Source organism: Manis javanica, chromosome 1, assembly GCF_040802235.1.
Source record: "Manis javanica isolate MJ-LG chromosome 1, MJ_LKY, whole genome shotgun sequence".
NCBI lineage: Eukaryota > Metazoa > Chordata > Mammalia > Pholidota > Manidae > Manis > Manis javanica.
In genome coordinates this window covers 189,813,229-189,841,056 of record NC_133156.1, presented here as the reverse complement: position 1 = coordinate 189,841,056, position 27,828 = coordinate 189,813,229, and the positions used below count along the sequence as shown (strand labels likewise).

At 32.3% G+C, this 27,828-nt stretch overlaps 1 protein-coding gene across 13 annotated transcripts in view; it reads right to left on the bottom strand.

Annotated features, from left to right (window-relative positions):
- WDPCP (WD repeat containing planar cell polarity effector) overlaps positions 1–27,828 on the bottom strand; it is a 405,181-nt gene that overhangs the window by 12,932 nt on the left and 364,421 nt on the right. For 5 of the 13 annotated variants that reach the window (XR_012121045.1, XM_036996612.2, XM_073212492.1 and 2 more), the window contains exons 16-17: positions 16,920–17,014; positions 5,698–5,729 (exon numbers count right to left, since the gene is read on the bottom strand). Coding sequence is in view for 12 of the 13 variants with exons in the window: in XM_036996612.2 (XP_036852507.2) it covers positions 5,698–5,729; positions 16,920–17,014 (127 nt within the window). In the remaining variant the exon portion in view is untranslated. The remainder of the gene's footprint in view (positions 1–5,697; positions 5,730–16,919; positions 17,015–27,828) is intronic. The other 8 variants (XM_036996613.2, XM_073212503.1, XM_036996611.2 and 5 more) reach the window with 2 other exon arrangements.

Genomic DNA, 27,828 nt, shown 5'->3' with positions numbered 1-27,828 from the left:
CATTTCTTAGCAATAAAGTATTTTTAAATTAAGTATGTACATTGTTTTTTAGATATAGTGCTATTGCACCCTTAATAGACTAAAGTATAATGTAAATATAACTTTTGTATGTACTGGGAAACCAAAAAACTCATTTGACTTGCTTTATTTTGATATTCAGTCATTGTAGGTGTCTTGAATGGAACCCACAATATCTCTGAGGGATGACTGAATAGAATTGTAAGAAGAAGAGTCTAGTGACCAGTAAAAAGAGTCATAGAAGGAGATAAAAATTAAATAGCAAGTAGAATAACTAGCTGAGTTTCGTGTAATGGAAGCTAAGTGTTTCTGGATGAAGCACATAATCAACAGTGTTAAATAGTATAGAGAGCTCTGAAGAGTTAAATACTAAAAATTGTCCATTTGTCCATTAGGTTTGGCAATTTGTAGGTCATTGGTAACTAAGTGGAACCAGTTTCAGTGAAATTCAGTTTAAAAAAATAGTTAATATCTTAAGAGGCCAATATTTTAGCATATAAAAAGGAGCTACAAGAAAAAACACAAAATAAAACTCCATTTTAATTTAAAAAAATGTATTTGTGTCCACCGAAAAGTCTAAAAGCTATAACTCTAGAGAAAGTAGTAGAAATGCAGAAATAGTAGATTCCAGGTCTAAGGCAGGGAGTATGTAAGATGAATCTGGGGCCATCTTGCATCCAAAAAGTCAGGCAGCTGCCGAAGGTTAACTGGGTCACAGTGAGAGGACAAAGGGGCCAACGTGAAGGGAGGCAGTGGAGCACCAAAAATGATTATGACCGCAGGAGATGGAAACGTGCTAAGCATCTAAAAATCCATGAGTTCTTAAAGATTTTAAACACACACACACACATATACTCTCTCCCATTGGATGTGTGGAGGTGGCTGGGCACCAACTCATTATTCTAAAACATTTCATTACTATGCCCTATGGCCCAGACCCAGCCCACCTCCTATTGTTATAAGGCCCGCAGGCCAAGAAGAGTTTTTATGTTTTTAAATAATGAGAAAAAATCAAAACAATATTTTGTAGCATGTGAAAATATATAAAATTCAAATTTTCAGTGTTCACAAATAAAGTTTTATTGGAACATAGCCACCTTTAAGTATTATGTATGGTTGCTTATTTGCTACAATTACAGAACTGAGTAATTGTGACAGAGACCACATGGTCTGCAAAGCCTAAAATACTTTTACTATCTGATCTTGTACAAGAAAAGAGTCCTGACCCCTGCTGAGAACATTGATAAATGAAAGGAAAGAATCAAACATTTATTTTACCTTTTATAAACTTCCTTTCATGGAAATCAAACAGTTGATGAGGGAAATTGAAAAAAAATTTAATAAACACAGAAGATATCATAGAATTAGAAAATCTCTATTTTTGCAACCGTCATGAAAAACTGGTTAGCAGTGTTCACCAGTGGATTCTAAAACCCCAAAGTGAAAAGTTGATGGAAAATTTTTTAAGTGGAAGAATCAGACACCTTCTGAATCTGTTGGTTAGTCATGGCATCACTAAAAGTTGGGGCAAGCAAATATTTGTGTATCTCATAATATGACATGAAAAATGCCAAAAAAATTGGCTTTTGACCAATAAAATGGACCTAAATACTAGTGTATAAGAAATAACAAACAGGGGCAGAAGAACAAGCTAAAGGAGCAATCTGTCAACCAAACCTAGAATGTTGGGTGTTACACGAATAAAAGACCTGGTTTCTCTAAGAAATAAACTACATTAAAAAAGGGTTTCTGCACAATGTTGCTCATGTGAAATCTGAGCATAAGATTGTATATAAATACCTTAATAAAAAAAAAGGGGGGGGGTTCTGTTAGAGAATAAAATAAACTTAAGGGACATGACAAATGCAGTGATAGACCATGTTTGGACCCTAGTTTGAACAAATCAACTCTAGAAACACATTTTTTGAGAATTCTGATGAAATTAAATATGTACTCCTTACTCTCCCATGTTTAGTATAAGCTATTTCCTGCTACAGACTCATGATTTCTGCTGAGTGCCAGGCCTGGGAACCATAGCTACCATTTTCTTGAACATGCCTAAGCAACTTTCACTATTGTCTATTTACCTCAAAGATGTCTAAAACTTCAAGGCAAGAAGCAGCTTAGAGAACAAATGCAAAGCATTTAAGTAAAACACACAGAACAAAAATGACGTCTATTTTAAAAATGACATTCATTTTATCATAGGCATAGGAATTCCACATTTAAGCCTAAAATTCTCACAGAGAATAATACCTAGGTATACTTACTTGTGTTGTTAGGGACTTAGAATTAAGTAGACCAAGACCATGCTGATCTGTATGTTGAGAACTTAGGTTTGTTGTATTATTTTTTAAGAGTAAAATAAGTTCAGTTTACTGTGACAGTCATTATAAATAATATATATCTATAGAGCCTGATAATGATATAATCAGATAAATTTGGTCATGCCGTGCTTGCTCTCTGGCCATTTCTAGGCTTGTGTACTATTTCTATATACATCTAGAATAACTTCATTTCTGGGCTTACACATAATTAACACATACACTAAATGAATCAAATGGATTAGAAATATGAAAGACAAAACCTTTAATAACAGGGGAATATTGTGTTAACGTCGGGAAGAGGAAAGGATGTCTTAAACAAGGCATAAAAAAACATAACAATGGTAAAAGGTGGTACATTCTTTTCATTAGTGTAGTTGAAATTCTCCTTTTTTTAGCCATAAGCTACATAAGAAAGCAACAAACAGGGAGGAGTTACTTGTAACACTGACAAGGGATTAGTTTCCAGAATACATAAAGAACTCCTATAAGTCAGTGAGAAAAAGGCAACGAACCCAATAGAAAAATGTATGAAAGATAGGAATATGCATTTCTAGAAAGAAGAGATGTAAATGACCAGAAACATATGAACATATGTTCAACCTTATTTTTAATCAGGCAAGTGCAAATTAAAACCTCAGTAAGAAACTACTTCACAGCTACTAGGAATGGCAAAACTTTAAGAATATGAATGTTAAACCTGAGTGTTAGCAAGACTGGAGTAATAGAGACTTATACTCGGCTACTGGGGATGTAAATTTGTACAACTACTGTGGGAAAAATCTGGAATTATTTATTAAAATTAAAGTTGTGCATTGCCTGTAACCAGAAATTATATTCCTAAGTATATGCTCTATGGATATGTAGAAAAATATTCATAGCAGCACTATTTGTAATAGAAAAATCTAGAAACAATGTAAAGGTCCATCAACAGTAGATGAATAAATTATATTAACCCAGTGCAAATACAATGGTCATTGAAAATGAATAAAGTTACACCTAAACACATCAGCATGGATGTATTTCAAAAAAAGCATTGAGTGAAAAAAGCATGTACAAGAAGAATGTACTTTATTTCCATTTATATGAAGCTCAAAAAATAAGTAAAACTAAAATATTATGTCATTTAGGGATATAGCCACATATGGGAAAACCATAAAGACAAGCAAGGGAATGATTAACACATAATTTAGCATTGTGAGAGTAGGTGGAGGGGAAGGAATGTAATTGGTGGGGAAGATTCAGGTCCTGGTGCTGGCAATGTTACAAAATACTGCTAATGTTATCGGTTATTTCTGCATGGTGAGATAAGAGGTGATTTTAATTTTCTTATTTTCTGGTTTTCCGCATTTCTGTATGTGTGGTTTTTAGACAGTGTTGTGTGTGGGGTTTCTCTAGAGCAATGTTTCTCAACTGGTGGTGATTTTGCCACCCCTCCCCAAAGGAGACATTTGGCAATGTCTGGAGACACTATTTGGTGAGGCCAGGGATGCTATTAAACATCCCACAATGTACAGGACAGCCCCCCAAACAAAGAATTATCCAGCCCGAAATGTCAGTTGCTTTGAGGTTGAGAACCCCTGGTCTAGAGCCACACTGTGTTTGAATTTCACCTGTACATCTTACAGGCTGTATGAGTGTGGGGAAGTTACTTAATCTCTGTGTTTCCTTGTCTATGAAATGGGCTGATAGTACTATCCACCTTACAAGATTGTTGTGAGAATTAAAACATTTAAAGTACTGAGACCAGTTCCAATCATATAATAAATACTTGATAAATACTAGCTTTAATTATTTTATTTTAAAAGTTTAATTTTTTGTTGAATATATTCAATTGATTGAAGTTGTTAGTTGATAGAGAGAAGCATGTTGAAAAGGAGCTGTTATATTAAAAGAAAATTATACAAAAACACAAAACCCTACTCTAAAATGTGGCATATAAGAATTTTGAATGAGAAAGACCTTTATAAGCAATAATGACATGCTATTATAATCTGTATCTTCTCCATACTTAATCAAAATTCCCAAACAAGAAACCAGAGGGTTGAACATAAACTGTGTATGAATTAGTGCTAATCTGATTTTAAACCATAAATATCTGAACTCAAAGAATTGTGGTCTAATAATTAATTTCTGATAACCATTCTACATTTTAGTACACAAACTGATGTTTCTCTTATTCTGTATAACAACCTTTCCAGAAAGATCCTTGGGGAGTCAATATCTTGACTGGATCTCATGTAAACTTGGGTGTCTAAGTAGATGTGTCTGTTAAGTTTTGACAAGATGCAATTTTTTTTTCTTGATGTATCAAGTGTTCTAGAAAATAAGCTATTTAAAAATATGTAAAATTTATAGTGAAGTTTCTTTAAGCTTTAGCAAATTAAGTGCAATTTATTATGCATGTACATTCAACTGTAACATGGAGTATTTCCCTCCAAGCAAATCAAGAATTTAAAATGTTTTTTAAAAATTTCAAAATTTGTATGTCCACAAAGAAGTAGGTTGAAGCAATGATGTTAAATAATTACTATCATTAGTATAGTTCCATGTAATTAACAAAATTCCACCATATACATGGTCACAATAGAGCTTCATAGAAATCCTGTGGGGTATGTGAAATTATCTCTATTTTTTAGATGAAGAAGTTGAGGCTTACAGAGATAAATTATTTTTCCAGAGTTGTAATGCTAACAGCTATGAAGCTATCATTCAGTCACAGGTCTCATAATGAATCAGTTACCATGATAATCTACTGTGGGCTTCTAATAAAATTATGAGGCTTTCTCTGACTTACATCTAAGCTTTTTGAAATTAGTATAACAGGACATCATTATCTCCTCTTAGAGTGAACTTAGATGTGATGTTAGCAGCAGGATATGGAGAAGGATCCCACAGCACTATTTGTAAAAATTACACACAAATGTAATAAAAATGAATATAACTTTGCTATTATCTTTAACCTTTTGATTTGTGTAATTTCAAACATATACCAAAATAGAATGGTATATGTAAACTGGTGTTATCCATCATCCACTTTCATCAGTTATAAACTTATGGTGACCTTTATTTACCTATATCCCTCCTTTCTCCCCACAGTGTTATTTTGAAGCACATTTCAATACATAATTCTGTTTGTACATATTCCATTATTTATAATTTCATTTTTCAAAAATAACTGTTTTAATAATAATTATAACTTTGAGATACTGAAAAGATGAATATATTTCTAGACATTTCTAGTTAATATATACCAGTAGGCAGCTTTTCTTGAATTCAGAATAACCACATACAGTATGCTCCTCTTTTTTAAATTTAAATGTCTAATAATAAACAGTAAGAGAAAGTGTTTTACCTGTCCTATGCAGTCCTCTTTCATTCTTCCTTCTAAAATAAAAGATCACATTAGTTATCTTAAAAATCTAATAAAGGATCTTAACAAAAATTAACAGAACTTTTAAATATTCTTATTAAAAAGAGAAATAAAGTAACCATAACTTAAACAAATTAAGATAATGAAACTCTAGAGAACACAATAGCCAAATTTCAAAATAGTATGAAAATACTAATTAGTGTCATACGTACATGTTATGTCTAATACCTGCACTGAAATCAAATGCACAGACTATGCCTATGCTGTTCTGTTCTGAAAGGGATGGCTTTAAACTTTGCATGGCAAATAAATTTCATCTAAGAACTAATTCTGGTGATTAGTGGTGGTTACCTAGGGAACTGTGTTGACAAGTTTTACAAGGTCGCTTTTTTTTAACTCAAGGAGAAAGAATACTCATTTCATTAATGGGTTATTTGCTTTTATAGGAACACTATACTTGCTGGCCAAGGCTTAGTACATCAAAATGATGTTTTTAAAAGAGGCATCCTTACTTAAATTTATATGCCATTAGGCTGAGAGAAAAGAAATGTTATTACTGTCACAATCAAATTAGATACTCTTTACTGATGGATATTAGGTAGACATTTACACATTCTCATCCTTGAAACAATAATTGTGTGTGATTGGAGGTATTTATAAGTTCCAAGTATGTTTCTGTTATAGCATCTAATGGACCCATGTATATACTACTTATTTGGCACTACACTTATGTTAACCTTTATGTATTTCCTTTAAGATTATACATTTTCTAAAGCTTATTGGCAGTAGCTTATTCCTCCTTGTAGTCCTAGCACCAAGAAATGCCTTGATGATGATTATCTTTCTATACAAATACATGTTACTTGTCCTCATTAACTCTAAATTACTTGCTACTTTGGAGTATTTTTGTAGAGACTGGGATGTTTAGCTACATAGTTAAAACTTTATTACATTTCTAATATCGAAGGTGAAATCTGGGTTGCAATGCTTTCATAGGTTAACTGAATTTTTTTTTAGACTTGCAGTTTAAAAAAAATTTTGACAGCATTTGTGTTTAGCTCAATATTTCCAAAGTATTTCAATATGTAATCAATACAAAAAATTATGAAAATGTTTTGTATTCTTCTTCTAAATCTTCAAAATCTGGTGTGTTCATTATATTACAGCACATTTTAATGACAACTAGCCACATTTCAAGTACTCACTAGCCATTATGTGGCTAGTGGCCATGCAACTGGATAGTACAAGTACAGATCTGAATTAATTTGTCACCTGAGTTAATTGATCATTTACTAGGCAAAGCAGAAGGGATCTAACCTAAGCTGGTGAAATGATTGTTTCTTTCAGACTCTGGGGAGTTTACAATTTTCCGAAAATAGGCATCATCTCCTTTGGTGTGACAACTGAATTTTTTAAAGTAAAGTTTTGGCGTTAGCCTTGGGTAGATAAAAGTTTAAATCCTACAGTAAGATGGTCAGTTATTCTCTTCTGGAAGATTTCTAGGAGTATAAAATTAACAGTCTCTCTCAGAAGTTGGTTCAACATTTTGTCTTCCCAGTAGCAATAAATTATTCTTATGACTAAACAAAACTAAATATAAACTACCTTGTTTTAATTTATGTTTTTAAAAGTCTTCCACAGACCATAAAAACAGCCCAGGCTACTTTGTGTAGTTTTCAGTAGTTAATTGTTATCCCTGTAATCTTGACATTTTTTTAGCTAAACAACTTTACTTTTCAAAACTTTAAATGGAAATAAGTTTCACCACATTAGTCATTGTCAGTCTTCCTTGAATCCAGGCCAATTTTTTCATAAAGGAAAATTAACTTCCATTTCAGAAGCGCTAAGATCTGTGATGTAGATTCTGGATGGACACCTAGAGATTGGTGTGATGAAGTGACTACTTCTGAGTCTGGTATGTTACAGTCTTTTAAAAATATATCACTTATGTTTACTTTTTTCATAAAAACCAGTGGTACTACTTTATTTAGTTTCTTGTCTATATGATAGTTCCATCTCATATTTGTCTTAGTCTAGATGATGGCCACACTATGTAAAGAGCCAGATAAATATTTAAGGCTTAGAAGGCCAAGAGGCAAAATTGAAGATATTATGTAAGACATTATATACTTATATAACAAGAGAGAAAATTTCTATGAATTTTTAATTGACATAATTAAAACTGTAATGATAATTGAGTACTATTTTAATAATTGAAATATATTTGATATATGATATTGGTTTCAGATGTACAACTCAGTGATTCAACAATTATATACACTATTAAATGCTCACCATGATAAGTATAGTTGCCATCCAGCAACATACAAAGGTATTACAATATTATTGACAATATTCCCTATGCTGTACTTTCATCCCTGTAACTTATTTTATAAATAGAAGTTTGTACCTCTTTATCTCCTTCACCTATGCTCCTTTCCCCCTTTCTATGGCTACCACCAGTCTGTTTTGTGTCTATTTCTGTTTTGTTTATTCATTCTACTTTTTAGATTCCAAATATAGGTGATATCATACAGTATTTGTCTTTCTCTGACTTTCTTAGCAAGATACCTGCTAGGTCCATCCATGTTGTTGTAAATAGCAAGATTTCCTTCTTTTTATGGCTGAGTAATATTCCATGGTGTATAAGTACTTCATTTTCCTTACCCATTCATCTATCAGTGGACTTAGGTTGCTTCGTTATCTTGACTATTGTAAATAATGCTGTAGTAAACATAGGGGTGCTCCTATCTTTTAGAATTAGTGATTTTGTTTTCTAACCAGTGAAGTTACTGGGTCATATGTTATTCTTATTTTTAGTTTTTTGAGAAAAAACTGCTTTCCATAGTGGCTGTACCACTTTACATTCCCATAATTGAATATATTAAAAAAAATTTTTGTGTGTGATACACATCTAATGGAATGGGGGATAGCATTTCATTTAATTGGTGTTCAAAGTTAGCGCGCTCTCTCACCAAACTCATCTGCAGGTGTTCATCTGTTAACGTTCATCTCTAATGAGATTTTCACTTTCAAAAATGCCCTTTCAAATGGATAAGTACTACCAAATAGTGATATTAGTCCATGTGCAGCATCTTATTTTACAGAATTTTGTTACATTCTTCTCTTGATGTATGCCTTTTATATGTCATTACATTGCAGATTTATCACTTCCAATTACAGGTGTTAGGAGGAAGCCCCCCAATTGCATAGTTAATGGATTTTGAAGTATGGAAATTTCCTTTGTATTTGCATTCAGGTCCAAAAAAACATTGCTGGAGTTAAGGAGACAAGTTGTTCCACTTTTCTGGGACTAAGCAGTTTTCCAGGATTTGGGACTTTCAAAGGGGTCAAAATGGGACAGTTCTTTACCCTAGCTGGAATTTACTTTAAGAGCAGAAAATACATCTACTTCAAATATGTGTGAGAATAAGATCTCATTTCTTGCTTTAACTTTTGACAACACAACGTGACAATTCTTGTGATTCAAACAACATTAATTAATGTGGAAATGTAAAAATGTCACACATAACTCTTCTGTCTTGCAATTTTAGATTGAATTCATTGGCAAACATTATCAGCTTTTGTAGCAAAAGCTAATTTCCAGAACCCTTCAGTTTGATAATAGTTGTCAATGCTGTTTCTTCTCATTCAGAAAAATTTCAGGCTCAGCACTGAGCTAAGAGTCATGGTAAAATTTTACCACTGCCAAGTTTTTTAACCTATGCACGGTAGAGCATGTCAGGATATTCAGCTTCAATTTGACAGTAATTCATGAAACTAACTGGTTAAAACCAAGAAGAGTGAAGTTCACCTTTGACACTACTGTTTCAGTAACACATGATACAGTAAAATATTTTCTTCAGGGTACCTGCTGACCAAATAATAAATAAAATGAACAACCATAAAATTAAAATATTTCAAATTTTTGTAAGATTTGTAAATTTGTCTTTTTCTCCTTCACATATATCATCATCATTAGTTGTAACACATCTTAGTAGATTCCACTTTAGATTGTACTGAATTAGTGTTATCTCAACTTCTTGGAAGATATTCTTGCTTGAAGTTTCACACAAACTATTAATGGAGGCTAATTCTTCAGAACTCCAAACTTGGCATTAACTCCTCAAACAAAAAACAGTAATTGAGCAGCATCCAAACATCTGTTGACCAAAGAAAAGACTTTGAAATTTTGCTTGTGGTTTGCTTTGTTTTTTGCTCTATTTAAAATTCAACCATTAATGTTGTTCCCAACGTCCTCAAATTTTTGAGCAACTATACTTGCCAAATGGCCAGTAGTCTTACACAGGTATTTTTATTGAAGCGTAGTTAACATATAGTCTTATATTAGTTTTAAGTATATAACACAGTGGTTCAACAGTTATCACATTATTAAATTATAACCCCCAGTAGTGAAGTTACTATCTGTTAACGTAGAAAGATGTTACAGAATCATTGGCTATATTCTCTATGCTGTATTACCATTCCTGTGACTAATTTACATTATGATTGAGAATTTTTGTGTCTTTTTATCCTTCACACCCTCCCCATCCACCCACTGCAACCCCTCCTCATGGTACCCAGCAGTCATTTCTCATTGTCTGTGATAGACAGGTGTATTTCCTCAGGATACATTTCTTCAGCTGCTATAATGAAACATGATTTAATTAACTTACCATCAGTAAATGGCTTTCCTCATTTGGTTAACAAATAAGCCACTCAGAAACTTACTTTGATTGTAGCCTCATGTTCATTTTTAATTTTTGTAGAGAAATTCTCTTACAATGAGACACTGTATTTTAAATTTCCTAATTTTTCTGACCATTGCTTGCCTGTGGGCAGAGGATATTGTGATGAGTCCTTTGTATTGTAATGTTGATGTATGTTGGATTCCTTTGAGCATAGCTATAGTCTCACTGCATAATAAACACATTGCTTTGCCATCTAATTGGACAACTGAACAATTTACACTCCACTGCGCCTTAAACGCATGACATTTGAAGTTCAACTTTTTTTGTTTTGATATAATGAGCATGCATTGCTAATAAAAATAAAAAGTTGTGGTATGGCAATATGCATGGCACTTGAAATGCTGTGGATTTATAACTGTATCACTGCGGTTTGCAGTGTGTCAAGCATCTGTGCAGAGCACTACTCAATTCTGCAATTGTAGAATGAAAACAACCATAAACCATACGTAAAAGAATGAGAATGGCTGTGCTTCAATAAAACTTTATTTATAGACATGGAAATTGAATTTCATATAATTTTCATGTGTCATGAATTATTGTTCTTTGATTTTTTCCAAACCATTTAAAAATGTAAAACCATTCTAGCTTATTATAGGCTGTACAAAAACAAGTGGAAGTCAGGACTTGGCCCATGGCTATACTCTGTGAATATCTGGATAGCCTTTGTCCAAACTATGGTAATGCTACGCCTATTTTTTAACCCTTATATTCACTTCTATCAACTTTCCACTTTCTATGTCATTTCAAAATTTATTTCTATTTCAATAAATAAACCGAGTGATAGTTATTCTTTAAATGGGGGATAGGTAAATTTACCATAGCACCTCAAACACCTGGCAGAATGCCTGGCACAGTATAAATGCTCAATGATTGTTTGTTTTACTATTGCATGTCTTACTGAGCATTGGCCCCTTGTAGAGAGCTGTTTAAAATGAAAACATATATTCAGCTTGTTTTTGAATATAGGACACAATCAAAAGCATTTTAAAATCAGGATATGCAGGTTATACCTGTAAGTTATTATATGGACTGTGATAAAAATAAATTAAATTGATATGAGAACTGTTTTCCAGGAAAGTCTTGCCTGTTTGTATCCTGGTCTTAGTTTTATAGGAAGGATGCTACATTATTGGATATTTCTTTCAGTATCTGACCAAGACAATTGCCAGTGTTAAGCTAATCACAGAGATGCTTTTTTAAAAAAATTTGTGATTTATTAGACAGCATCCTAAGTCTTTTACAGTGCATATCCATTGGTTTATCTGACTTGAACATATACAGTGTTTCTGTTATTTAATCACAAATTTATTACATTGGCTTCCTCCAAAATTCAATAAGGAGTTACTTTTAGACCAGTGTTACTCCAAGTGTGGGATGAAGACCATAACTGATATGAAAACTGGTTATTGTTGGTATCTGAACCATTTATTTGTGATGACAAAAAAAAAGAAAAACACGAGAAAAGGCAATTAGAAACTTTTATGATAGTTAACAGGATAATTTTGCATATGTTTAATCCAATAAATATTTGGACATGTATTTTTATTTTTCAAATTGTAATAATACTTAAAATTTTTTTGACCTAACAGATGTAAAAGTTTTAAATGTACAACATAATTATTATATATATATTATGGTCACAGTGTTTAACATCCATCACTATGCAGTGGAAATTTTTTTCTTATAAGAACTTTAAATATTTACTCTTAATTTTCAAGTACACAATGCAGTCTTATTGACTGTAGTCACCATGCTGTACATTATATCCCCATGAATTATTTTGTAAGTGGAAGTGTGTATCTTTTGACCACCTTCACCCATTTTGTCCACCCCCACCCTCCACCTTTGGCAACCACCAATCTGTTCTCTTTATCTATGAGCTCATTTTAATTTTATTTAAGATTCTACATATAAGTGACATCATAAGGTATTTATTTTACTCTGACTTATGTCACTTAGCATGATGCCCTCAAGATCTATATATATTGTCTCAAATGGCAGGATTGCCTTCATTTTTATGACTGAATAATATTCCATTGTATATATGGACACCATATTTTCCATAGCCATTCATTCACTGACAGGCACATAGGTTATTTCCACGTTTTAGCTATTGTAAATAATGCTGCAATGAATATGGGGATGCAGAGGTTTTTTTGAGTTAGTGTTTTAATTTTCTTCAGGTAAGTACCCAGAAGTGGAACTACTGGATCATGTGGTAGTTCTAGTTTTAATTTTTTGAGGAACCTCCACTATGTTTTCCATAGTGGCTTCACCAATTTACATTCCCAGCAGCAGTGCACAAATGTTACCTTTTCTCCACTTTCTCACCAGCACTTATTTCTTGTCTTTTTGATAATAGCCATTCTAACAGGTGTAAGGTGACATTTTATTGCTATTTTGATTTACATTTCCTGATGATTAATGATGGTGAGCACCTTCTCATATACCTGTTGACCATATGTACATCTTCCTTGAAAGAATGTCTTTTCAGATCCTCTATGAATTTTAAATCAGATTGTTTTTTTTGCCAAGTTGTATGAGTTCTTTATGTATTTTGTATCTTAACCCATTATCAGATATATAATTTGTAAATATTTTCCACTTCAGAAAGTTGTCTATTTGTTTTGTTGATGGTTTTCTTTGCTGTGAAGAAGCTTTGTAGCTTGATATAAGCCTGCTTATTTATTTTTGCTTTTGTGCTTTTGCTTGGTGTCAAATCTAAGATAATCATCACCAAGATCCATGTTAAGGCACTTACTGCCTGTATTTTATTATAGTGGTTTTCTAGTTTTAGTTCTTACATGCAAGTCTTTAATCCATTTTGAGATTTTTGTATGTAAGAAAGTGGTCCAGTGTCATTCTTTTGCATATGGCTGTCCAGTTTTCTCAATACCATGTATTGAAGAGACTGTCTTTCCCTGACTGTATATGCTTGCCTCCTTTGTTGTAGATTAATTGACCATATAAGCATGGGTTTATTTCTGGGCCTTCTGTCCTGTTCAGTTGATCTGTGTCTGTTTTTATGCCAATGCCATATTGTTTTGATTACTATAGCTTTATAGTATAGTTTGAAATCAGGAAGCGTAATGCCTTCAGTTTTGTTCTTTCTCAAGATTGCTTTGGCCATTTGGGGTCTTTTGCACTTCCATTCAAATTTTGGAATTATTTGTTTTAGTTTTGTGAAAAATACTATTTGTATTCTGATAAAGATTGCATTAACTGTGTAGATTACTTTGGGTAGTATGGACATTTTAACAGTTCTTCCAATCCATGACCATGGAATATATTTTCATTTATTATGTCATTTTCAGCTTCTTTCATCAAAGTCTTGTGGTTTCCATGTACAGGGTTTTCACCTCCTTGGTGAACTTTATTCCTAGGTATTTTTTTTATGCAATTGTAAATGACGTTTTAATTTCTCTTTCCACTACTTCATTATTAGTGTATAGAAATGCAAAGGATTTCTGTATATTTTGTATCATGCAATGTTACTGAAGTCATTTATTAGTTTTAGTAGTTTTTCGGTTGAGTTTTTAGGGTTTTCTATCTACAAATATTAACAGTTTTACTTTTTCTTTTCCAGTTTTGATGCCTTTTATTTCTTTTTCTTGCCTAATTACTCTGGTTATGACTTCCAATATTTCTTGTATAAAAGTGATGAGTAGGCATTCTTGTCTTGTTCCTGTTATTAGAGGAAAAGCTTTCAGCTCTTTGAGTATGATATTAATTGTGGGTTTGCCATATGTGGCTTTTATTATTATGGTATATTCCCTCTATACCCTCTTTGTTGAGTGTTTTTATCAAGAATGGATGTTGAATTTTGTCAGATGCCTTTTTACATCTATTGTGATGATTATATTTTTATCCTTCATTTTGTTAATCACATTGATTGGATTTTTGGATGTTGGTCATTCTTGAATCCCTGGAAGAAATCCTACTTGATCAATCATTGTGCATGATCATTTTAATGTATTGTTGAATTTGGTTGCTAGTGTTTTGTTGAAGATTTTTGCATCTATGTTCATCAGGGATATTGGTTTGTAATTTTCTGTTTTGTGGCATCCTTGTCTAGTTTTGATGTCAGGGTAATTTAGGCCTTATAAAATGAGTTTGGAAGTGTTCTCTGCTCTTTTACTTTTTCAAAGAGTTCCAGAAGGATCATTATTAATTCCTATTTAAATGTTTGGTAGAATTCACCAGTGAAGCCATCTGGTACTGGATTTTTTGTTTGGGGGAGTTTTTTGATTAGTGATCCAGTTTCCTTACTCATTATTGGTCTATTCAGATTTTCTTTATCTTGGTGATTCATTGTGATATATTGTATGTTTCTAAGAATTTATCTGTTTCTTCTAGGTTGTCCAACTTTTTGGCCCATAATTGTTAATAGTAGTCTCTTGTGATCCTTTTTATTTCTGTGGGATTAGTTGTAATGTCTCTTCTTTAATTTCTAATGTTATTTATTTGGGTCTCCCTCTTTACTTCTTAGTCTAGTGAAGGGTTTATTGTTTTTTTCTTTTTGAAAAACCAATTATTAATTTCACTGATTTTTAAAAACTATTTTCCAGTTCTCAGTTTCTGCTCTAATCTTTATTATTTCATTTCTCTGCCAAATTTGGAATTAGTTTGTTGTTTTCTAGTTTCTCAAGGTATAAAGTTATGTTAATTTTGAGATCTTCTAAATAAAAAGTTTATTGCCATCAACTTTCCTCTTAATATTGTTTTTACTGTCTATAAGTTATGGTATGTTGTTTTTCATTTTGTTTTGATGTATTTTCTAATTTCCTTTTTGATGAGTGTTTTTAAAATTTCCACATACATGTGAATTTTTCCTTTTTATTTCTATTATTCATTTGCAGTTTTCTTTCATTGTCAACAGAAAAAAAAATACTTGGAATGATGCTGGTCTTTAAAAAAATTTTTTAAGACATGTTTTGTGACCTAGCAATGTGGTCTGTGTTGGAGAATGTTCCACGTGCAATTGAGAAGAATGGGTATTCTGCTGCTTTTGGTGGTATGTTGTGTACATGTCTTTTGTTTCCATTTGATCTATACTGTTCACTTCTGCTATTTCCTTAGTGTTTTTTTCTGTCTGGATGATTTATCCACCATACAGTTAGGTATTGAAGTGTCCTATTGCATTGCTGTCTGTTTCTCTCTTCATATCTATATGTGTTTGCTTTATATATTAATAAATATTTATAGGTTTATGTTTGATGTTGGGTGCATATATAGTTATAATTATTATACTTTCCTATAGAATTGACCCTTTTATCATTAAAAAAAACTTTCTTTGTCTTGTGACAGTTTCTGATGTAGTGTCTTTTGCCTGGTATAGCAACTCTTGTTCTCTTTGCTACTATTTGCATAGAATATTTTTCTTCACCTTTTCACTTTTAGCCTATGTGTGTCTTTGCATTTCTAGTGAGTCTCTTAGCATATAGTTGAGTCTTGTTTTTTTAATCCACTCAGCCACTCTGTCTTTTGATTTAGGAGTTCAGTCCATTTACATTTAAAATTGATAGGAAAAGACTTACTACTGCCATTTTGTTAATTGTTTTCTGTCTGTTTTTAGTACTCTTGTTCCTCTCTTATGCACTTACCTTTCTTTGATGACTATGTGTAGTGGTATGCTTTGATTCTTTTCTCTTATCTTTGGTGATTCTATTACATTTTTATTTTTGCAATTACCATTGGACTCTCATCAAACATTTTACAATCATAATAGCCTATTTTAAGCTAATAACTTCAGTTGCATACAGTAAGTGTACATTTTACTTCTTCCCTCACACATACATTTTATGAATTGATGCCAGATTTTACTTCTTTCTATTGTGTTTCCATGAACAAATTTCATTGCTTATAGTTATTCTTACTACTTTTGTTTTTATTTTACAAACTGGTGCTAAAAGTGTATATGCACCATCATTAGAATACTATAGTGTTGTATTTATTATATTTTAGCAGAGAGAATTATACTTTTATATGCTTTCATGTTATTGTTTAGTATTTTTTTTGTTTCAACTTGAATTCCTTTTAGCACTTGTGGCTGACTTATGTTGTAGTACTTACTATATATATTTCTTTCTTACTGGATCATGCAAAAATCATGCTATTTTTCTCAGTGACCTTCAGAGCCTGGCTTCTCAAAGTGTCATCTGCAAGCAAGCAGCATACACATCACTTGAGAGCTTGTTAGAAATTAAGGATCACAGGCTCTATCCTAGACCTACTGAATGATAATTTACATTTTAACAAAACTCTCAAATTTATTAAAATCAAGCCTTTGTTATAATCAGGTTACTTAGTATTTTATAGTATATCATCCAAGAGCAGTCTTACAACACACCAACTAGAAATTCCCAGGATTTATTATTATTCATTTACTGAAAGCTCTTGCCAGCTAAAATATACAATGTATTTTTTCTGTTATATTTTGAATACTTTTGGTACCTTGGATACTATTACCTTCTTCATTACAGGTCTTAGAGATCAAAGATCCAGCACAGATATCCTTTTCAAGTTCATTTCTTCTGTCAAGTGCTTGTCTGTTGTGTTTTTTTTTAATTGAAAAAAAGATTAAAAGAAAATTACAGGGTTAAATTTGTTACAGATTTTTAAGTATTGAATATTTTCAAACTTCTAAGGCTTTTAAAATGTAGGTTAAGAATATTTTATTGGATACATTCAACAATATAATCATTTAAACACCATAATATTAAAAACACTTAAAACTACTTTTAATTTTCTCACCATACATATTTTACAGGGCATTTTGCAAAGCAATTAAATTAAACTTTAATAGACAAATAAAGTGTTTTACATATGCAGCTTTCAAAAGAAGTAACCATGGAAAGAAAATGTTATGCTGTGAACTTCTGGGTATTACAAAATTAGAATGAATGGTTATGTTTCCCATTAAATAAGTTTAAGTTTCCTATTTTAAAAGCATTCCACTATTAGTGGAAAAACAGAAAAACAGGAAAGGGACATTAACATAATCCAAATACCAAACTGCTCACCTAGATAGTTATCTCCTCTACTTACTATTACGCATCTTTTTTAAACAAATAATGCTGAGACAATATTATTTTATAAAATTTTACATAACTTTCTTATGTGATAACATTTTTTGGTTTATAATTTTTATTATACATTAAATAGACTTTTAAAGGTATTCATTCTAGAATTTTAACAGGTGTATAAATTCATGTTATTACCACCATAATCAGAATACAAAATAGTCCCATCATGCCAAAATAATTCCCTCATATTGCATAGTCACACCCTCCACTACAAATAATGCCTGGAAACCACTAATTACTTCTCTGTAATTAGAGTTTTGACTTCAGGAGTGTCATATAATAACAATGATGCAGTATAAACTTTTGTGACTTCCTTTTGTCACTCAGTATAATACCCTTGGTTTTCATCTAAGATGTTACATGTATCAATACTTCATTATTTTTCAATTGCTGAGCAGTATTCCATTGCATAAATGTACCAGTTTGCTTATTCACCTGTTAAAGGATATTTGTTTTCTCAGATTTTGGCAGTTATGAATAAAATTACTATAAACATTCATGGACAGACATCGTGTACAGACACATTTTGTGTAAATAAGTTATAATTTCTCTATGGTAAATACACAAGAATAGGATTGCTGGCCCATATGGTAAATATATGTTAGCTTTATAGGGAACTGCTAAACTGTTACCTAGGATGGCTGTACCATTTTGCATTCTCACCAGCAAGGTATTTGAGTTCCAGTTCTGCATCCTAACCAGTGCTTGGTATTGTCAGTATGTTTTTATTATAGACATTCCAACAGGTATGCAGGGTTATCTCATCATGGTTTTAATTTTGCATTTCCCTCATGGCTAATGATATTGAATTATTTCATCTTCTTTTTTGTAATCTATCTCATTAAAGTGTCTGTTCAAGTCAAGTCTTTTGCCCATTTTAATTGGGTCATTCATTTTCTTGTTCCATTTGAGAGTTTTTATATGCTCTGGATACAAATCTTTCATCTGATAGGTGATTTGCAAATATTTTCTTGTAGGATATAGCCATGTAGCTTGTTTTCTCATGCTTTTAACAGTGTCCTTTGAAGAGCAAAAGTTGATGAAGTCCAGCTTATTTTTTTTAACAGATCATGCTTTTAGTGTCAGATTTAAGAATTCTTTGACTAATCCCAGATCTTTAAGATTTCCTCCTATGTTTTCTTCTAAAAGTCTTACTGTTTTACATTTTATGTTTATATCTATGATCCATTTTGAGTTAATTTTTAAGTAAGGCCTGAGGTTTAGTTTGGGGCTCATTGTTTTTAGATATAGATGACCAATCATTCCAGTACCATTTGTTGAAGAGTATCCTTTCTGAATTGAATAGCATTGTATTTTGTCAAAAATCAGTTGGGCATACTTATATGGATCAATTTCTGGGTTCTCTATTCTGTTTCACTAATCTGTATTTTGATGACACCACAATTTCTTGCTTAGTATAGCTTTAGAATAGGGAATGGCAAAGCACAGTCCATGGATCAAACCCAGCCCATGCCTATTTTTGTAAGTTTTATTGGCACATATCCACACCCATTCATTTACATTTTGTCAATGGCTGTTTTCTTGTTACAACAGCAGACTTTACATGTGATTGGGAAGGTAGGACCTGCAAAATCTAAATATTTACTCAATGGCTCTTTACCAATGTTTGTTGAAAAAAGTATGTTTTTAGTTTTACTCGTCCAACATTGTTTTTCCCTTCTAAAAACATTTTTGCTACTCTAGTTTCTTTGTCCTTTTATATACATTTTAGCATTATTTATAAGCAACCCTTTTAGGATTTTGATTCGAATTGTGTTAAATCTTTAGATTAGTCAGAAGGCAACTGATATCTTTACTATGTTGAGTCTTCCAACATGTAAACATGGTGTGTCTGTCCATCTGTTTTGGTCTTGATTATTTTAAACAGTGTTTAAAACACATTTAAAAAAAACTCTCCCAAACCAAAAGTCCAAGACCAAGTAGTTTCACAGGTGAATTCTAAATATTTAAAGAAGAGTTAGTACCTATTCTCTCAAATTATTCCAAAAAGTTAAAGAGGAAGGAATCCTTCTGAATGCATTTTATGAGGCCAGTATTACCCTGAGACCAAAGCAGACAAAGACATAACAAAAAAAGAAAATTACAGGCCAATATTCCTGATGAACATAGATGTAAAAATCCTCAAAAAATATTAGCAAACTGAATTAAAAATACATCAAAAGAATCATACACAGTGGTCAAGTGGGATTTGTTCCCGGGATGGCAAGGATGGTTCAGTATCTGCAAATCGGTCAATGCGATATACCACATTAAGAAATCATAATCATTTCAATATGTGCAGAAAAGGTATCTGATAAAATTCAACACAATTTATAATAAAAACACAACAAAGTGGGTATAGAAGGAACATACTTTAACATAGTAAAGGCCATAGCTGACAAACCCACAGCTAACATTATACTCAACAGTGAAGAGCTAAATTTTTCCTCTAAGATCAGTAACAAGACAAGGACGCCTAATCTCACGAGTTTTATTCAGCATAGTATTGGAAGCCCTTACCTAGTTAGGCAAGAAAAAGAAATAAAATGCATGCAAATTGGAAAGTAAGAAGTAAAACTGTCACTATTTGCAGATGACATGATAATATATATATAAAACCCTAAGACTCCACCAAAAAACTAGTAGCACTAATCAATGAATTCAGTAAAGTTGCAGGATTCAAAATTAACATTTGATTGGCATTTCCCTGATGATTAATGATGTTGAGCATCTTTCCATGTGTCTGTTGGCCACCTGTATGTCTTCCTTGGAAAAATGCCTATTCAGATCCTCTGCCCATTTTTTAATTGGTTTATTTGTTTTCTGGTGTTGGTTGAATTTCTATATACTAATAACAAGCTATCAGAGAAATTAGGTAAAGAATGCCATTTACATTGGCATTAGAAAGAATTAAAAACCTGGGAATAAATTTATTTTTATTTTTTACTGGATTATAGTTCATACACAATGCTATACTTGTTTCAGATATATGGCATAGTGATTCAGTAATTATACATTACTAAAATGCTTGCCATTCTAAGTCTACCCCATTACCATACCAAGATTCTACAATATTATTGGTTATATTCTCTATGCTGCATTTCCATTCCTGTGACTAATTTATTTTACAATTTGAAGCAGGTACCTCTTTATCACTTTCAACCATTTCACCCATTCCCCTACCCTCCTCTATGATAACCAAGAATCTGTTGTCAGTATTTATGGTTCTGTATCTTTTTTGTTTGTGTTGTGTTTTAGATTGAATATAAAAGTGAGGTCATATGGTATTTCACTTAGCATGATACCCACTAGGTCCATCCATGTCATAAAGGCAAGATTTCCTTCTTTTTGTGGCTGAATACTATTCTGTTGTGTATACATACTGCTTTATCCATCTATCAATGGGCACTTGGGTTGCTTCTGTATCTCGGCTATTGTAAATACTATGTCAAGAAACAGCTGTGTATATCTTCTTGAATCATGGATTTTGTTTTCTTTGGGTAAATGTCCAGATGGAATTATTGGGCGAGATAGTATTTCTATTTCAGTTTTCTGAGAAACCTCCATACTGCTTTCAATAGTGGCTGTGCCAATGTACATTTCAACCAGCAGTATGAGGGTTCCTATTTCTCCATAGCCTTGCTAACACTTGTTATTTCTTATCTTTTGGATAGTGACCATTCTGACTGGTGGGAGGTGATATCTCATTGGCGTTTTGATTGGCATTTCCCTGATGATTAGTGATGTTGAGCATCTTTTCATATGTCTGTTGGCCACCTGTATGTCTTCCTTGGAAAAATGTCTATTCAGATCCCCTGCACATTTTTTAACCGATTTATTTGTTTTTTGGTGTTGAGTTGTATGAGTTCTTTATATATTTTGGATATTAGCCCATTTCCAATATATCATATGCAACTATATTCTCTCATACAGTAGTTTGCCTCTTCATTTTGTCAATGGTTTCCTTTGCAAAAAAATTATACTAGTAATAAATTTAACCTAGGAGGCAAAAGAACTGCAGTCTGAGGAGTATAAGACATTGATGAAAGACACTGAAGAAGACACAAATAAATGGAAAGATACTCCATGCTCATGGATTGGAAAAATGAATATTGTTAAAATGTACATACCATGCAAAGCAGTCTACAGATTCAGTGCAATCCCTATCAAAATACCAATGAAATTTTCACGGATCTAAAACAAAGAATCCTAAAATTTGTATGGAACCACAAAAGACTCTAAATAGCCAAAGCAATCTTGAGAAAGAATAACAAAGCTGGGGGTATCATGGTCCCTGGTTTTAAACTATTACAAAACTATAGTAAGCAAAACACTGTGGTACTGGCATGAAAACAAACACATAGATCAGTGGAACAGAATAGAGAGTCCAGAAGTAAACCCATATATCTTTGGCCAATTAATCTATAACAAAGGAGGAAAGAATATACACAGGGAAATGATAGTCTTTTTAATAAATGGTGATGGTAAAACTGGACTACATGCCAACTAATGAAATTGGACTATTATCTTACACACTATACAAAAGCAAGTCCAAAATGTATTAAAGACTTGAATGTAAGACCTGAAGCCATAAAATTCCTGGATGAAAACACAGGCAATAAGTTCTTTGACACTGGTCTTAGCAATGAATTTTTTGGATCAGTCTCCAAGGGCAAGGGCTACAAAAGCTAGAATAAACAAACGGGATTACATCAAACTAAAAAGCTATTGCACAGTGAAAGAAATTGTAAACAAAACAAAAAAGCAACCTACTGAATGAGAGACTATATTTGCAAAATCCTATAAAGGGTTATATAAGCTCATATAACTAAAAAATAGCGAACAAAACAACCCCCAAACAATCTAATTAAAAAATGGGCAGAGAACCTGAATAGATATTTTTCCAAAGAAGACATACAGATCGCCAATGGGTACATGAAAAATGTCCTCAGTACCACTACTTATCAGGGAAATGTAAATCAAAACCATAGTGAGAAATCACACACCTTTAGAATAGATATTACTAGACAAGAAATAACTATTGGTAAAGATGTGGAGAAAAGGGAACCTTGGTGCGCTATTGGTAGAAATGTAAATTGGTGCAGCCACTATGGAAAACATTACGGAGTTTCCTCAAAAAATTAGAACTATAACTGCCATATTATCAGCAGTTCTACTTCTGGGTATTTATTAAGAGAAAATGAAAACACCAATTTCAAGAGATATATATACACCTGTGTTCAGTAACTATTTACAGTAGCCAAGATATGGAAGCAACCTAAGATCATTGACAGGTGAATGGATAAAGAAGATGTAGTACATGAACACCATAGAATATTACTCAGCCCTAAAAAGAAGGAAATTTTGCACTTGAGACAACATGGATGGACCTAGAGATTATTATGCTAAGTCAAATAAATCAGGCAGAGAAAGAAATATACTGCATTATTTTACTTAAATGCAGAATCTAAAAACAAAGGAACAAAGAAAACAGACTCACAGATACAGATAACTGTTGGTTATCAGAGTGGGGAGAAGCTAAGTGGGCTAGTGAAATACGTGAGGGGACTAAGAGTACAAACTTCTAGTTATAAAATAAATAATGGTATGTAAATACTGTGTAGGGAACATAGTAATATTGTAATAACTTTGTATGGTGACAGTGGTAAGTAGGATTATTGTGGGGACCATTTCAAGATGTATCAAAATATCAAATTACTATGATGTGTACCTGAAATTACTATGATATTATATGTCCATTGTAGTTCAGTAAATAACAAGGAAATAAATCTGTTCTATAGGGATGGTTTAACTTCTTGTCCAAGCTGTATGGTTTTTATTTCTTTTTCATGCCTATTGTACTGGTTAAAACTCTGCACAATGTTATAAAAGAGTGGTGAAAGTGGACATCTTTGCTATGAGCCTAGCTGCGTTTCCAGTCTTAGTGGGAAAACATTCCATCTTTCTCTGCTAAGTATGATGTTAGCTATACCATTTCCTCTTTTTCTTTTTGTGTAGCTACTCTATAGATGGAGAAAATTCCTTGTTATTGCTAGTTTCTGAGTTTTTTTAAAAATCATAAATGGGTTTTAAATTTGCTCAATTTTTTTTGCATCAGTTGATCTGCTCAACTAATTTTTCTTGCTTAGACTGTCAAAGAATGAATTTCATTGATTCATTTTTGAGTGATGAATGAGTGGTACATTCCTAAAAAAATCCAACTTGATTGTGGTGTGTTATTATTCTTATATATTACTGAACTGGGTTTCTTAATCTTTTGTTGAGGATTTTTGCTTCTATGTTTATGAGGGATACTGGTCTACAGGTTTTTTTCTTGTAATCTCTTTGTGTGATGACAGCCTAAGAAAATGAATTGGGACGCATATTTTCATCTTTGTTTTCTGATAGAGATTGTCCACAATTGAGGTTTTTTTTCCTGTAAGTTTTTAGTAGAGTTCACCAGTTAAACTATCTGTACCTGGAGATGTCTTTTTCAGACTTTTTTTAAGACTATAAATTTCTTTAATAGTCATAGGAGTATTTAGATTCTTTTTTCATTTTTAGGACTCTTAGTGGCTTGTGGATGTCAAAGAATTAGTTCATTCAACCCTGTTGTCAAATTTATATGCAGAGAATACTTCACAACATTATTTTATTATCTGTTTAATGTCAGTTCTATTATAATGTCCTCTCTTTCATTCCTCATATTGATAATGTATACCTTTTCTCTTTTTATCTCTTTGTCAGTCTGAGTAGAGTTTTATTATAAAACAAAGAGAGGATATTAGAACTAACAGACATTAAATAGGTAATAAAATTATGTGAACTACTCTATGCAAATAAATTTGACAACATAGTTGGGATGGACTAATCCTTTGAAACAGTTCATTTTCAAACAACTTTTCAACTTTTTAATTTCCTTTATTGTTTTTATGTTTGCAATTTCAATGATGTATTCAATCTTTATTTTATTTCTTCTGTTTGCCATCAGTTTGTCTTTTTTCTACTTTGTCTTATAAATTAGTTTCTTAAGGTGCAAGCTTTGACTGTGGAGACATTTCTTCCTTTCTGATATGAGAATTTAGTGGAATAAAATCTCTATTAAGCACTGTTGAACCTGCATTCCACAAATTTTGATATGTTGTGATTTATTTTTCAGTTTATAAAATTATCTGATTTCCTGGAGACTGCCTCTATGACCTATAGATTATTAAAAGTATGTTTCTAATTTCTAAGTTTTTTGGAGGTTTCCCATATATACTTGCCACTAATTCCTAGTTTAATTCAATTGTAGTTAGATTTAAGATTTATTTTATTATCCAGGATATGGTCTGTCTTGGTGAATGTTCATGTACACTTGACAAGGATGTGTATGTTGTTGGGTGGGATGATTTTCTCCTTACTTTTTCTTTGAATTTCTTTGAATTGTTGAGAGAGGAAAAGTCTCCATTGGTCAGTGTAGATTTGTCTTTTTCTCTTCTTACTTCTATCATTTTTTGCTTTGTGTATTATGATGCTCTGTTGTCAGGTACATGCACATTTACATTTCACCCTTCTTGATAAATTGGCTCCTTAGCATTATGTAATGTCTTTTCTTATCCCTGGTAATCTTATTTGCTCTGAAAACTTCTTTGTCTGATATTATTACAGTCATTTTAGCTTTTTTTCAGATTTGAGTGCACCTAATATATCTTTTTTTCCATCTTTTTTACGTTGTTTTTAAATTAAGGTATCATTGATATACAATCTTATGAAGGTTTCAAATGAACAATATTGTGGTTTCAACATTCATCCATATTATCAAGACCTCCCCATTGCAGTCACTGTCTTTCAACTTAGTAAGATACTGTAGAGTTGTTACTTGTCTTCTCTGTACTGTACTGCCTTCCCTGTGACCTCCCTATATTACGTTTACTTTTGTGTATGGAGTTAGACAAAAATCCAGTTTCATTCTCTTACATGTAGCTGTCTAGTTTTGCCAACACCAGTTGTTGTAGAGGCTGTCATTTCACCATTGTATATCCATGGCTCCTTTATCTTATATTAATTGGCCATATATGCTTGGGTTTACATCTGGGCTCTTTATTCTGTTCCATTGATCTATGGGTCTGTTCTTGTGTCATTACTAAATTGTTGTGATTACTGTGGCTTTGTGGTAGAGCTTGAAGTTGGGGAGTGTAATCCTTCCAGCTTTATTCTTCCTTCTCAGGATTACTTTGGCTATTCAGGGTCTTTTGTGGCTCCATATGAATTTTAGAACTATTTGTTCTAGTTTGTTGAAGAATGTTATTGGTATTTTGATAGGGATTGCATTGAATCTGTAGATTGCTTAGGCAGGATGGCCATTTTGACAATATTAATAGTTCCTATCCATGAGCATGGGATGTATTTCCATTTATTGGTGTCTTCTTTAATTTCTCTCATGAGTGTCTTTCAGTTTTCAGGATATATGTCTTTCACCTCCTTAGTTAGGTTTATTCCTAGGTATTTTTTTAATGCAATTGTGAATGAATTGTTTTCCTGATTTCTCTTTCTGCCAGTTCATCGTTAGTGTACAGAAATGCAACAGATTTCTGTGTGTTGGTTTTGTATCCTGCAACTTTGCTAAATTCAGTTATTACTTCTGGTAGTTTTGGGGTGGATTCTTTAGGGTTTTTTGTGTACAATATCATGTCATCTGCAAACAGGGACACTTTAACTTCTTCCTTACCAATCTGGATGCCTTTCATTTCTTTGTGTTGTGTGATCGCTCTGGTGAGGACCTCCAGTACTATGTTGAATAAAAGTAGGGAGAGTGGGCATCCCTGTCTTGTTCCCAATCTTAAAGGAAAAGCTATCAGCTTCTTGCTGTTCAGTATAATGTTGGCTGTGGGTTTGTCATATATTGCCTTTATTATGTTAGGGTACTTGCCCTCTATACCCATTTTGTTGAGTTTTTATCATGAATGGGTGTTGAATTTTGTCAAATGCTTTTTCAGCATCTATTGAGATGATCATGTGATTTTTGTCCTTTTTGTTGATGTGGTGTATGATGTTGATGGATTTTTGAATATTGTGCCATCCTTGCATCCCTGGAATAAATCCCACTTGGTAATGATGGATGGTCTTTTGGATGTATTTTTGAATTTAGTTCACTACTATTTTGCTGAGTATTTTTGCATCTATGTTCATCAGGTATATTGGTCTGTAATTTTCTTTTTATATGGTGTCTTTGTCTGGTTTTGGTATTAGAGTGATGCTGGCCTTGTAGAGTGAGTTTGGAAGTATTCCCTCCTCTTCTACTTTTTGGAACACTTTAAGGAGGATGGGTATTAGGTCTTCTTTAAATGCTTGATAAAATTCAGTGGTGAAGCCACAATCTTTTTACTTTTAACCTAGTATATCATTATATTTGAAATGAGTATCTTTTTGGACAGCTTGTAATTAGGTCATGAGTTTTCTTCTTTCAATCAATTGGTTTATTTGACCATTTTTATGTATGTATGTATATGTGTATACATTTAATGTGATATAAATTTATTTTTAATGTAATAAGTATATGTTTGGACTGAAATTTATTATTCTTTTTCTCCCATTCTTTTTCCTTCTCTTTTGAGAAATTTGAACTTTTTTTAGTATTCTATTTTATCTATTTAAAAAAGTTTATCTTTGAGTAGTTTTTTAAATGGCTGACATAGGGATACAATATACATACTTTTTACTGTCTACTTAGAATTAGTGTATTACCATTTAAAGTGGAATATAGAATACACCATTTATGTCTCTTTACCCTTTGTACTTTTGTTGTAGTTTTCTTATATATGACATTTATATACATTGTAAAACCTCATCAGTGTTACACATTTTTGCATTCAACCTTCAAAAATATTTTTAAAAACTGAAGAGAATCATCTATTTATTCATATATTTATCATTTCTTTTTCTTTTACTTCATTCCTGATGTTCTGATTTTCCCTCTGGTATAATTTCTGTCTGAAGAACTTCCTCTTGTAATATTTTTAGATCAGGTCTGTTGGCTGATTATTCTCTTAAATTTTCTTCATCATATTTGAGAAGTTTTCAGTTCTTATTTCTTTGTATATTTTTTTCAGCATGGCACTTTTTTTCTTCTCCATTTTTCCATGTCCAGACGTTATGAATGCTAGACATTTTACATTCTCTCACAGGTCCCTGTGGCTCAGTTCCTTTTTTTTTTTTCTCAATTTATTTTCTCTTTGTTGATCATTGGGCTTTTTTTTCTACTGCTCTGTCTTCAAGTTCACTTATCCTTTCCTTTG